This window comes from Falco naumanni, chromosome 2, assembly GCF_017639655.2.
Source record: "Falco naumanni isolate bFalNau1 chromosome 2, bFalNau1.pat, whole genome shotgun sequence".
Taxonomy (NCBI): Eukaryota; Metazoa; Chordata; class Aves; order Falconiformes; family Falconidae; genus Falco; species Falco naumanni.
The window spans coordinates 115,144,099-115,156,779 of NC_054055.1; the positions used below are offsets into that span (position 1 = coordinate 115,144,099).

At 43.4% G+C, this 12,681-nt stretch overlaps 1 protein-coding gene across 1 annotated transcript; it reads right to left on the bottom strand.

The window, feature by feature from the left end:
* Positions 1-2,006: 2,006 nt before the first annotated feature.
* Positions 2,007-12,681, bottom strand: GPA33 (glycoprotein A33). The gene is made up of 7 exons (XM_040584506.1): positions 12,350-12,681; positions 7,590-7,741; positions 6,457-6,667; positions 5,769-5,927; positions 3,407-3,520; positions 2,761-2,884; positions 2,007-2,134 (listed from the first exon to the last, which is right to left on the bottom strand). Exons 1-7 carry the CDS (start codon positions 12,396-12,398, stop codon positions 2,053-2,055), a joined length of 891 nt encoding a protein of 296 aa, XP_040440440.1. The 5' UTR covers positions 12,399-12,681; the 3' UTR covers positions 2,007-2,052.

Consider the following 12,681-nt stretch of genomic DNA (forward strand, 5'->3'; position numbering starts at 1 on the left):
GTGCAAAAGTTACTCCAAGACTTCAGGTGACAAGCAGCAATTAAGCATTACATGTCCTAAAAGTGAAGAGTGTGGGATAGGCAGCGCAGTGTTAAAATAGTTTATAGAGGCCAGAGCCAGTTTCTGGTCATAAATACTTCTGGTAATTGTCCAATCCTTTTTCTGGTCTTTCCAGTTAAGATCTTTGAGAATCCACACGATTATCCCTCAGCAAAACCCTCTTCAGTCCCAGGGTATATAGGTGTTTGTGAGGGAGTGCTGACTAATGGCTGTAACATGTACAAAAGAGATAGCTTTTGTTTCACAGTTAAAACTTGTTACAATGCTAATTAGATAATTCATACTATACTTCCTTGTTACAAAAAAGAATAAAATCCTTATCAGCTCTGTTTCTGAGCTATGTACCTGGGGTTTTATCTGCCTTTAGCTTCTGCGTGCGAATTTTTTTTTTTTTAGTCATCCATTTTTGCAATGCTTAGTTGAGATGCATGACAAAACATGGGAATAGGTCCTCCAAATGTTTTGCCGAGCTGCATTTGAGGTGATTCTTTGCCAGAGAGATTTGGGTTTGTATGGACATGGTAAAAGAACTCTGGTCTTGGCAGTTGTTACCAGTACAAATGAATAATTTTAAGTATATTTTAAGAATATTTGTAATTTTAAGAATAATTGTAAAACAAAGGCAGCCAGAAAGCAAGACAGAATAGCAATTCTGGTAGTCTGATTTGCATAGTTCAAAATCTAGAAAATGCTGCCCATGTGTAGGAGGCTTGCTGGCTCTTTTTTGAAGTTGTATTTTAGATTTTTGTTACAGATTTAAAAGTAACTACTTGGGGGTAAAGGGTGTGTAGGAGGCGTTGCAGTAAGTTTCTGAAACTCCTGAAGTCGAAGATGCAATAGAGAGCTTTGAAAGGGTAAATACTGTAGTGCAAGAAATTTATTGACCATGTCTTAAAAATAATAAAACAACAAAACAAAAGCCACACCCTCCCCCCAACAATGACCTTTGATGCCAACCACATTAACAGTCTTTGGGACAGACAGTCCATTCTCTTCCAAAGATAAGATACTAGTGATAGGAGTTCTCTCTGCATTTGCTCACATTTTGCACATACAGCACTTCTGATTGAATTGTTACAACTTTGAATAAAAAGCTTTTTTCCTCTTTCCCCCCTCTTTTCTTTCTTTTTTTTTCCTTCTTTTTATTAAAGATGTACTTGCCACGTATGTGTTCTCATGCTGTCACTTTTTCAGAAGCAGCAGCAGGAGCAATGGACTATTTCTGGTTTGCCCATGCAACAGTGAGGAGAAAAGGATAATGTAATAAAAATCAATATTTAGGAGCTTTCTGAGCTGGAACTCATAAGTTCAGGAATCTGACAGTATGTAGGCTAGTAGACTGTTTCTAGATTTTACCAGCTGCCAGTTACAAATCCATATAACTTCTTACCTTATCCCTTCTATCCAGTATGCGTTGCTGCCCCAAACAGGAGACTTTCATTGGTCACGTGAATTTTTTCGGGTTTTTTATTTATATGTTCATGTATAATATATACAAAGAACACATTTAATAAAATTATCCTTAAAGATCAGCTTTCTTCAGTCTGCATAAAATAACTTCTGTACTGGACCATGCACAGCTTACGTCTTTGTGTAACACCATAAACAAGACCACCCTTCCTCGATGGTGACCTTGAAACCTTCTGTGGATCTGGAGATACAGCAGCAACTCTGTTCTCCAAACAGAGCTGCCTGGCTTCTTTTTTCAGAAAATTGGAAGTCTAGAAGAATGGTTATTTTTGGATGACTGGGTGAAACAGTGCTTCGTGTCCACGTTTGTGCTATGAGGTTGTATTAGTGCTCATCGTAGGTTAAGTACTTCTTTCCAGGGAGGCAAGGATATTCTCTCCCAGAACTTGAAGGCAGAGCCATTAGTTTTCATCATATTATTCAAAAAAACCTTGCAGTAAGAAAGAGGGATTGATTTCTTTTCTACAGTGGTTCTGTGCCTCAGCAGATCCTGAAGATGGCATTGGACTCCTGCTTCTTTCTTCATTCATCTTCAAAACCATCCTCTGCTCTCTGATTCCTTGTAGGCATATCCATGGAGGGTTCATTTCTATCTTCTTGCTCCCTGAAACATTGTTCAGGAGTAGAGGTATTAATTAAAACCAGCTAGAAATTTTACTGAAGAGATTTTGTATTAGGATGGTTTTAGACTGCTCTAAGCTGGCGTGCGGTTTTACTGAATCACTCTAGAGAGAGTGAGTCTTGCTGGTGATGCAAGAGAAAGGGTGACTGATGTATCTTATCTCACTTTTCTTCCAGTGGTCTGTTTCTATCGTGAGAATAAACAAAAAGTTTCTGTCTTGGAGCTGTAATTCTGAGTACAGAACCTCATGGTGATTTAGACTAGCAAGGACAGAAACAGCTACTACAGGGATTCGGAGAAATGAGAAACAGCCTGTGCTTTGCTTATCAAGTAGCTGTGCACGCTTGACTGACTTGGGCTTGCTAATTCAGTGCCAGGGTTTGAATGTTTGGCTTCTACCCCAGAGACCACAGAGGTGTCTGGTAATACTGGTCATATTCCATGAGAAGAGATGGGAGCCACTTGGGTAGAAACTGAAAGGAAAAAGCAGTGCACGCTTTTCTTGATTTCTTTTTTTCTCCTGTGCTTTCCACTACATATGTTGATGCCAGAGGGGGAACATGAACCCTTCATATATCCTGTTCACTTTTCTAGAGAAAGGTACTTACGTCATCTCATAGTCCTTGTCCTTGTCCGCCCGACAGCAGCAGCAATAGGCTAAAATACCAATAACTAAAACTGCAGCAAGAGCTCCACCAGCGATGCCAGCGTAAAGAGCTATGTTCATGGATGCTGTACAGGAAGAAAAGAATTAGCCCTTTGCAGTGAGATGGGTACCACATGCAGCCAGCACAACCACCGGACTTCAAATCCCACCGCCGGGTGTCAGATCTCACTGCCAGGGCCAGGCTGAGTGGGAGCCACCTGTGTCTGACTGCAGCAACTGGAACGAATTCTGTACTGGGTGTCTGGTAAGTGTGCAGGAGCAACTGGTTGGACCGTGATAGGGAGGAGCCTGTGGAGCTGAACAACAACTGTCGATACAGTTCGCTTTCAGGCTTTAGGGACTTTGTTTTATCTCACTCTACGCTTTTTTTGTCATCTGTGAAGTACTCTATGAGTTAGTGAGTACTCTATTAGCATGTAAACCAATGCAGAGTATCTCTCCTAAAGGTAGAAAAAGCGCACTATTTTTCTTTTTGCGAGAAAGCAGAATTTTATACTTGTGTGTGCGTTTCCTCCATTAATCCTTGGCCACGCAGCCAGAATGCTTTCTCTGGTACCACCCTTCCAGTAAGCAACCCCGTCTCTTACGTGGCACGACGCTGACCGTCATGTTGCAAAATTCCTTCCCCACAATGTTGGTTGAAGTGCAGATGTAAAAGCCAGAGGTATCTGCTGAGATGTTCTTCAGCGTTATTTGTTCCCCTGTTGTGAAGCACAAATCCAGTTGAAAAAAAAGAAAAGAATTAAAGCAGGGAAGGAAGTGGGGACAGCAGCCCTTCAATTCCAGCCCAGGGTAGCTGGAGCCATGAGAAGTTATTAAAGCTGATGGATTGCTCCGCCTTGCTCGGGAGCTGCTGTGCTTTCCCTAGCTTTGGGTGTGATTTGTGGGAGGACAAACGCAAGCGTGCTGTAGTGATTACAGGGAACATGTGGCACTTGAACGTTCCTTTTAGAAAGAAAATTGTAGGTGGAGGGTGAAGAAGTATTTGTGCTTAGCGAGAGCTTTTTTACATTGGATTTTGCTGAGAAATGTAAGATGGCGCAAACCAGCATCTGGCTTTGAGAACTGGCCATCTGATGAATTAACTCGTGGAACAACAAAATGCTTTTCAGTCCTCCAGCTCTTAGGACGTCAGGTCTGAATTATTTAGCAGTGGGGGAAATAGTTTTCTAGTCTGGGAGAGGCCAAGCAGGCTGTGAAAAAAAATGAAGGAAAGGAAATGCAGTGACATGGAATTGCTGTGATACACCAGTTTTCTGTCCAGCCTAACAGAACATACAGTAAAGCTCAGCTCTATCATTTCTATTTGTTAGTCTCCAGCTGACATTTATACGCGTAGTCCATGCTTTTTGCTTGTGATGTACTGATAAAGGTCCAGTTTCCTACTCTAAAAGCAAAAAACTCTGAATACTTGACAGTGACTTCCTTGTATTTTCCCTGTGATCTCACTGCTTTCCAGCCTACTTGTGGGACTGGGATTCTGTTTAGTCTCTGCTGGTGCCTACTGCTGGATAGTAAAAGAGCATGCAAACCAAGAAATAACAGCATGCGTGCTTGATGTTAATTTTTTGTTTGTTTTTTTTAGTGTCTACATACTGTCCATGCTTGCTTCTCTATCTATATATATATTTACACACACTTTCCTTCCAGGGGGCTGTTTCTAGCTTTCAGAGTTGCAGTCTATAACTGGACTGCAAATCCTCCTATATTAAATCAAAAGTAATTGACTGGTGAATCAAACTGGGAAAAATGCAGGTCAGATACTATCAATTTTGGAGCAGCTCCTAAGAGGATTCTGCACACTCTGCAGAGCTGGGACTTGCTTAGCACAGAAGGAAATTGCTTGTAGCGACAGCAGGTGTCCAGCCAGGTTGGGGCAGAAAGGGACAGTTGGCACACTGCTTGGGCATGGATGCTCTGATGGGAACAGGACGGAGGTGGAAATGGATCAGAAGAGACCCCTGCCCAGGGAAGACCAGGATTCCAGCAGGCACCTGCTGCTGGAAGAGCACAAATCCCGGGACGTTCAGGGCTGTGCGTGATGCGTTGGCACCACTTAGTGGCCAGTCAGACGAATGAATAAGGCTCGTGCCCCTGCTGGTGATGTCTCTGGCATAATTTACGCAAGAATCGGCTAATGAGCTGCGAATATCCCTGTCGAGTCTGATCATATTTAGTTTATCTCTATAGCGATGCTATAACAGTAAGTTAAACCGGGAAGGGCAGGTTCAGGTACTCAGTCTTTCTGGAGTTGAACGTGCCAGGAAGAAACAAAGTTGTTTAAAGGAATAAATCTGAGTCCTCTTGTCACTACTGCACTTCAGAGAATACGAAACCCAACTTTCTGTGCAAATAGTTCTACCGAGGTCCTGCTGCAGTTCAATTTTTTTCCAGATTCTGACTTAAAAATAAAGTAAATAAAATACTGGGGGCTTGTGCGGCAGTCTTAAAGAACCAGAAGTCTCATTTATGCTCAACGCAGGCATGGCGTAACTGTTTCTCATACCACCTTCCTCTAGGTGAGGAGTCACCTCTGGAAGGAGAGTTGCTGCCAGAGCCAGCTTTTCTGTGCCTTCAGCCCAGAAAGCAACCTGGTCAGTGTCGAGCAAGCTGGGATATAAAGACACACCAGTTAGAAACTTCGGTGCTATTCCTCATGTTACACCCAGCAACTGAAAAGTAATGATTTCTGTCTGGTGAGCCAGCTTTCTCGCCCGGTGAGAGCTGAAGTGAAAATCTTACTGACCATTGTTACTTTAGGTCACAGTCCTTTTCCCCTGGCTAAGTTACTCAGGAGTGTGTCTTGTATCAAAAAGACAGCTTTTCAAAATCCTGGTCAAAGAACTTTCTAGAAAAAGCCTTTAAGTGTGTTTTTGTATTTGCATCTCAAAATCTTTCCAACCCTGATCTAGAGAGAGCTCAAAGACTTGATGTCTGAATTTCACATACCTTCTGTTGTTCTTAGTACACGGGGCTCATTTTGTACATTGAAGCTTTGCCAAGTGTACCTGGGCTTTGGGGAGCCCTCATGAGAAACGCAGGTCAGATTGATTGTATGACCATATTCTGCTGTCCCCAAAATCTTGCATTCAGGCTTGGATGGTGCAACTGAAGGAAGAAAAAAGGAAGGAATTGTATTAATCAGAAGTAGGTTTTTGTTTCAACCCATCTTCTTCACCAGTGCTTTTTATTCCTGCTAAACAGAGGGTGGTCTTGCACCTGCCACCTTCTTCTGAAAGGAACTGGAGTGAACTTGTCTCTAATTTGTTTCTCCCTTCTTGGCACTGGTCAGCCAAGAAGGAATTGCAAAATGCTTTTTGGGATACGTCTAATAGTGTTGGGTAACTCACCTTTTGGTAACTGGAGTATGACAAGCCACAGGGGGAATGAGGAATGCCATGTCATGGGGCAGGAGTTACTAGGAAAGTGAACTATAAAGACTATTTTCTACAGTCAGGTTATCTAAGGGAGGTGGGTGCTCTAAGCCCTCCAACCTGCTTCCATAGTAGTAGGAAAAGACCAGATGGAATTGTGGATGATGACTTCCTGGGCAAGATTTTTTCTGTTAGAAGATCCGTTGTCAACAAATAAAAGAGTTTTGTCTTAAGGGATCGGGTGTTGCCTCCATCATGCTTACCAAGGACAAAAAGCGACAAGGTTGCGGTATGCCTGGGGGGGTCATTCCTCAGACGAACGCTGCATACATATGTCCCGTTGTCTTCCATGGTCACTGCATTGATGGTGATGCTGATGTCCCCTTTGCTTACATCACCGCTAAACTGTATACGGTTTTCATAGCCCTTGCCATACTGTACAAGTCCATCAAAATACCTAGTGACAGCATCATCCTGATAGGGAGGGAGGGAAAATGATCAGTCGCGGTGTCTTCTGTGTAAGTCTACAACCTAACTTGATGGTTTATCCCACTCTTAAAAGAAGAGCAGCTTGGAAAAGAGTGCCTGAAACTGCCTGAGTTTGCCAAAAAGCCAAGAAAAACAGAAATTCAAAAGGGGTGGGGTTTCTGTTTGGAGTCCCCTTCTCCCACCTTATCTGAAGTCAGACACAACTGGTTTCTTTTGCTGAGGCTTATCCACCTTTCCTCTCCATAACAGAACACTGTGACACTTGCCTGAGGTCCACATGTTGATCCAATTCCCCTATGATTACACAAACTCCCTTGCTTTTTTCCAGCAAGGATCTTCAGAGAAGAGACCCTTGGCAGTTACTGCAAGGAGATATCCAAAGGCTGGTTCCCCTCTCACTAATTCCCAAGAATTAGTCGAGAGAACTTCAGAGGTCTCTTTACATTCAAATACTCTCTATGAAGGTAGGAGACCTCAAGAATCTCTCCATGTACTATTATCATCAAAACTTTTTATATAGCATAGTATCCAATATATGTGTATATATATAAATATGTGTATGATACATATACTTAAATATATACATCTTTTTATAAAATATCTGAGTATTTTACATATTTTAATAGATGTAAACCCACAGCATATACAGTGATGTATCCTCAATACATAGTTGCAAGACCAAGAGAGGAAAGAGAATGGTGGGGGCTTGCCTAGTATCATGCAATAGGTCTGGGATAAATTGCATCTAGAACCAGAGTTTCTGTTTGCATAGTTCTGAGATTAAAGGAAGTTTTGAAGGAATCTTTTTCTTCCAGCATACATTCCTGCCCACAGCCCTGCTTCCACCTCTCCTCCCACTCCCCTCTTGGATATCCTACCATACGTTTTGTTATGCAACTTGATTTACCTTGCTATTGATTTTCCTCCAGACAACAACATCTCCTGAGACAACAGGAGCCTCAGTTTTAAAATGACAGTGGAGAGTAACGTTGTTCCCTCGTGCCACCTGTATTTCCTTGTCAGGTGCTTCCACAGTGAGGGCATGAGCAGTCACCAGAACTAGGAAGAGAATGAATTCTGTACTCAGCAAAATTAATGACATCTGGATTCCATGTTTTGTCTCTTTGGCTTTTGGAATAACCCCACATCCCCTCCATCATTCCTGGCATTCCCCACTGAGCAAGAGGTGATGCACGCTGTGGCTGGTTGACTATAGGAGCTGCTGCGTAGGGTGGCTGGGAGCTAAACTCTGCTTTCTGTTCCTCGTTTCTGTTCTTCTTTACCTGGACATACATTGCCATGGAATTTATGAAGATGTTTGGGGTTTTGTTCTGAGCCCTCTTTGAGTGTGACTGACATCCTTTGACAGGTCTAAATGTACAGAGTGAGACAGATAAACAGATAATACAAGTGCATCAGCGGTCTTAAGGATTCAGGCTAAACTAACAAATTGATATTGTCAAATTTCAGGGATCAGGAACACTATCAAATAACTTGCCTCGATCCAAGTCCATAGAGAAGTGACATTTTGTGCTAGGGAATCAAAACCTGTTCATGTAATGCCCTGAAAAAGAGAAAAACCTAGAAAAGCAAAGAGACCTTGAAACAAACAAGAGAAGAATAGCAATTTGTTTTTAAGAATTAGTAGGGTAGTAGTCACCTTTCTCCAAGAACTGTAGCTTCTGCCTGTGGAACACAGGAATAGCTGAGCATTGAATAAAACAGCAATTCTTCTATGCCCTGGTGAAGCACGCAGGGCACAGGGTAGGTGTTTCTTGTATGCTGGATGCTGTTTGACTTGATGCTTAATTCATCATACCTGAGCTTTAACTAGTGGCAGGTTTTAGTTCTCTCAGGACTGAGCTGGAGGTTTACCTCTGCCCTGCCATAGCTGACCTTCATGCCTGCGGCAACCTATGTTTAAAAACCACCTGCTTTCTCCTTACAGTTTGTGGGTTGGGTTTGGTTTATGACACCAAACTAAATCAGTCAAGAAAAATCTTAAGTCTGAAACAAGTTAGAGAGAGGGCAAGAAATGGAGTGCTGTAGAGGAATGCAGCTGGGTTAATTAACGATATATGGCTGTGGGCTGGCTTAAGGGGCGGCGGGTTGGCTGATGTGGATAAGGTGCAGCTGTGGCTGGTTCCTGCTAAGTAGTTAAATAGCTCTAAGGACTGTATGGAAGAGGAGCTGCCAATGAAGAGAGATGTGGAAGAAGTAGAGGGAGGAGTGAGAGTGCCCTGGATGTAGGAGAGGCAAGGAGAAGCATGCAGCAGAGGGATTAGCCTGAAGAGTATGAAGGTACAGCACAGACAGTAGAATCTGACTGATGGTAAAAGCCTTGTTGCAGCCTACTAGTTTGCTTGTGCTGTGGCAGAGTGCTGCTCAGAGGCACTCCCATGGCAGAGAGGAACGTGGTCCAGTAAGGAGGAAAGTGGAGGAGGGCAGAGATGTCCCCCAGAGGAGCTTGCTGTGTTTAGTGGTGAAGGTTTGCTTCTGAACAAACCAGGCTGAGTCAGTGTTCCCCCCGAGAGGATTTGTCTGCCAAGTTGCCCTCCAGCAAGCTTTGCGTCCTCAGTCTGCCACATCTCTGTCCAGGGTAGGTCTATGTGGGAGTGTGATGTGTAAGGGAGAGAGCGAAGGCCATCTGGATTCCACCTTGAGTTGCGAACTGATGGTGAATACATGCTTTGTTAGGCAGGAAAAGGCTGCAGCCACACGTGTTATCCCAGTCAGAGCAAGCCATTGGCGAGCTGAGCATGACCAGAGCTTTTAAGAGATCCTTAACAGCACTGTTCAATTCACAGCAGTGAACGCCAGTGTCCCCTAGGATAACAGCACAGGGACCCAAAAGGTTCTGTTGTCCCTGCGCTGGAACCCTGCTGGTAGCGATTCCAGCAATTGCACAGGGTTACACGGAACAGTTGGCGCAGGGATCTGCTTTTTAGCCAAAGTTCCCATCTTTCTGCATTCCCTGACCCATCACAGAGTTGTTCTGTGGTCTGGCACAGTTAATTAGCTAAGCATGCATTTTAGTCTCTTCCTCTGTGTCGTGGTGGTAGTGGTTTCTGTTCTCTCGGGGATTAATTCATTTACAGCCACTGACAGCTATGAGAAGGAACCCAGCAGGGCAAAGTATTTCTAACGTGGTTTTATTGCAGCCACTCCCAGGTCCTTCCCTGCTCTAGAGCATCCAGTGCAAGGCCCGTGTTTGTGTAGCCCTGCCAGTCTTTCTGAATGTTGTTTTCATCGTATCTCTGTATGAGACACCTATGAAAGCTTTCCCGTTGCCTGTTGCGACTGGATAGAGATGCTTTCCTGCATTTAAGTAGCAGGACCACTGACTGTACTAGGAGATGGAGCAAACCCCATTTCTTGATCCTTTTGTGGCTCAGAAACTGGTTCCACCAGGGCAGGGTTCACTGACGGGTCATTAACTCAGCCCTGAGGCAGGGCAGAGACTGCCCAGCCCTAAGGCTTCCTTTCACGGGTGATTTTCCTTCTTCCAGGTGGGTGACTCAAATCCTACGATAAATATGTTTGGTTTTTTTCCCAAACGTCTTTGGTGCAGACTAGGAGAACAGCTGAAGCAAACACTGCATACAAGAGACACAGTCCGTAACAAGCAAGACCGCTTCTTCATCTGTTGCTATCGCCCCAGCGCCCAGCTTCTGATGCTCTCCCATTTTTCACCCACGACATCCCTTTCTGGCTCCCACTCCTCTTTAGGCCTTCTTCTGGCTCTCGGGGAAGCTGCAGGGTTTCATTCTAGATGCCGTTGACTCATGCCAGTTTCCTCCTTCCCTGTCTTCACCTCGTTTCACTTATTTACAGTCACCCACAGGCAGCTGGCCATAGGCAGCATGTCTAAAAACTGGGGGTTATTCTTCAGGAGTTGGCTGGTTTTTTTTTCTGAGAGAAAACAGAATCTATTCAAAGTACAGCCAAAGGGAGGGGAGGGCCGATTCTGAGAGAACTTCAAGAAGGGAGAGAGGATGAATAGCCTATATAGTATAGAGGGGTGGCATCACATCGATTAAAGCCTTAGAATTATGCTTGTGTGTGCTATCAATTACTATGTTTATAACATTTTAAGAAATTGAGAAGGTTTTTATCTCCTGCTGCTCAGGTTCAACATTTGTACTTGTGCAAAGGAAGAAGCAAATCAAAGTGACGGGTCTACTTTCACATTCCTTACTAAGTATTAATCAAAACAGACTGAAGGGCAATTAATAGGGCTGGAAACAATTAGAGGAATATTCTGTTTGCTGAAAACATTGAGATTCTGATCAAGCAAAATTATTATTGCTGATTTCCCTTGGTAGATTTGGCTAGTAAGAAAAGCAGGAAAAGTGGAAATGTTTTATTTAGTCTCCTAATGCTCTGACTTTTAATTCAATACTTGACCTCAGAATTTAGCTGAAACTTAATTCCAAAGTGGGAGAGGGAAAACCTATTAAACATGAAATTTCCAGTAAAAGTAAAAGGTTTGTTTGATTCAGAATGACCGTTCGGGGCTTTTCCTTCAGCAAGACGTTTGCAGTACCGGTTATTTGCACAACTGCAGTGAAAAGCTGTGTGGCAGAATTCGCCAGCCTGTGCTGAGATCCCGATGCAGCTAGTTCAGGGCAGCTCCGGCACCCCAACACTGCCGTGTGCTGTGCAATTTCTCCACTCCAGTGAAATGCAGGAATCTACTAGACCTTTTCAAAAATTTTTTTCACAGGCCAGTATTTTAACACTGAATTATTACCATTAGAGTCCTGCCCAAACAGGCAAGAAGGGCTTCACCCAACATACATATTTCTGCTCTGAAAAGTTTCCCATCTGTCATTCCAATAGCGTGAAAGTGAGAATAATGAAAAAGGAGAATGAATACCAATTGACACAATTTACATAATGGTCATCAACTCATGAGAAGTCACATCTGTTGCACATGGAGCACATCCACTTTTTCTAATTATGTTAAACTTTGTGGATTTCTTTTTCTTGTGGGTCTTATTGTTGAAGTGAGGTTTTTCAGGATTTTTGGTAAAAACCCCAAGCTATTTTCATGTACATAGCTTTCTTTGAAGCCTGGAAGAAGGTGTAGGAGCATCAGTATGAGGCGATGAGACAGGTTAAAAGGCAGTAGAACTGAGACTGCAGTATCCACAAGGTGGGATGAGAAAGGGCAAGCTGGCTGATTTATATGCGTTAGTAGGGATTGTTGTGCATCCCCTTGATGCAAATAATAGAGAGAGATCGCAAGTTCTATCAAAGTACACATAAACAGTAGGATTTAGGCGACGGAGACCTACAGCACATGCAGATTTATGTATAAAAGTATAAAACCCAAAGACTTTTCTAATTCCAGCTGAGGAAGTTCTTCAGAGATAAACATTGTATGTAATGGAAGCCATTGAAACTGTTTTAAAACAAATATTTTCCAGCCTCATAAAGAATAGCATTCTTCTCTTGTTCCTAACACTGTCTTGCGGCTTTAGGAGTTGCCTGTGAGTCTGGACATTCAGCACAGAAATGGTAAACACACCTGCCTGATCATAAACATGAAGGAACTTTTACTAAACAAGAAAAGAAACACACAGAGTCCGTTGGAGTACTTGGACCTTGTAGTGCTGTTTCCTTCTACCCAACCCTTGAGGACATAACCAAATTAGTACTCACTGGCGCTGAAAACCAATGGCCAAAGTCTTTCCATTGCTGTCCTCCTCATCTCTCCTTTGTGCCACCTCCAGGTGCTCTTCCTTGTAATCCCTAGGTGGCTGAATAAGCGATTGGCTTTAGGGGAAGGGCTCCTTCACATAGCCGTCACGGGTTCACTTTCTCGGTCTCTTTTATAGCGCTTCTCCAGTCTGCCGCTCCCCACAGCCAGAATGACGAGCCAGATCACCAGTAGGCTTTGGCGCTGCTTGCTGCTCTCTGCCTAGGGGCAGAGAGGAGACCTGTGGACTCCTTCCCCAGCTGTGAACTTTCTTCCCCAGTTAAACTGCCTTTCC

Excerpts from the sequence above, each read along its gene's own strand:
- GPA33 (XM_040584506.1), bottom strand. The coding sequence starts at position 12,398 with ATGAGGAGGACAGCAATGGAAAGACTTTGGCCATTGGTTTTCAGCGCC. Across the intron at positions 6,668-7,589 it reads GGAGGAAAATCAATAGCAAG|GATGATGCTGTCACTAGGTA; the intron begins GTAAATCAAGTT and ends CCTCCCTATCAG. Across the intron at positions 2,135-2,760 it reads GACAAGGACTATGAGATGAC|GGAGCAAGAAGATAGAAATG; the intron begins GTAAGTACCTTT and ends ACAATGTTTCAG.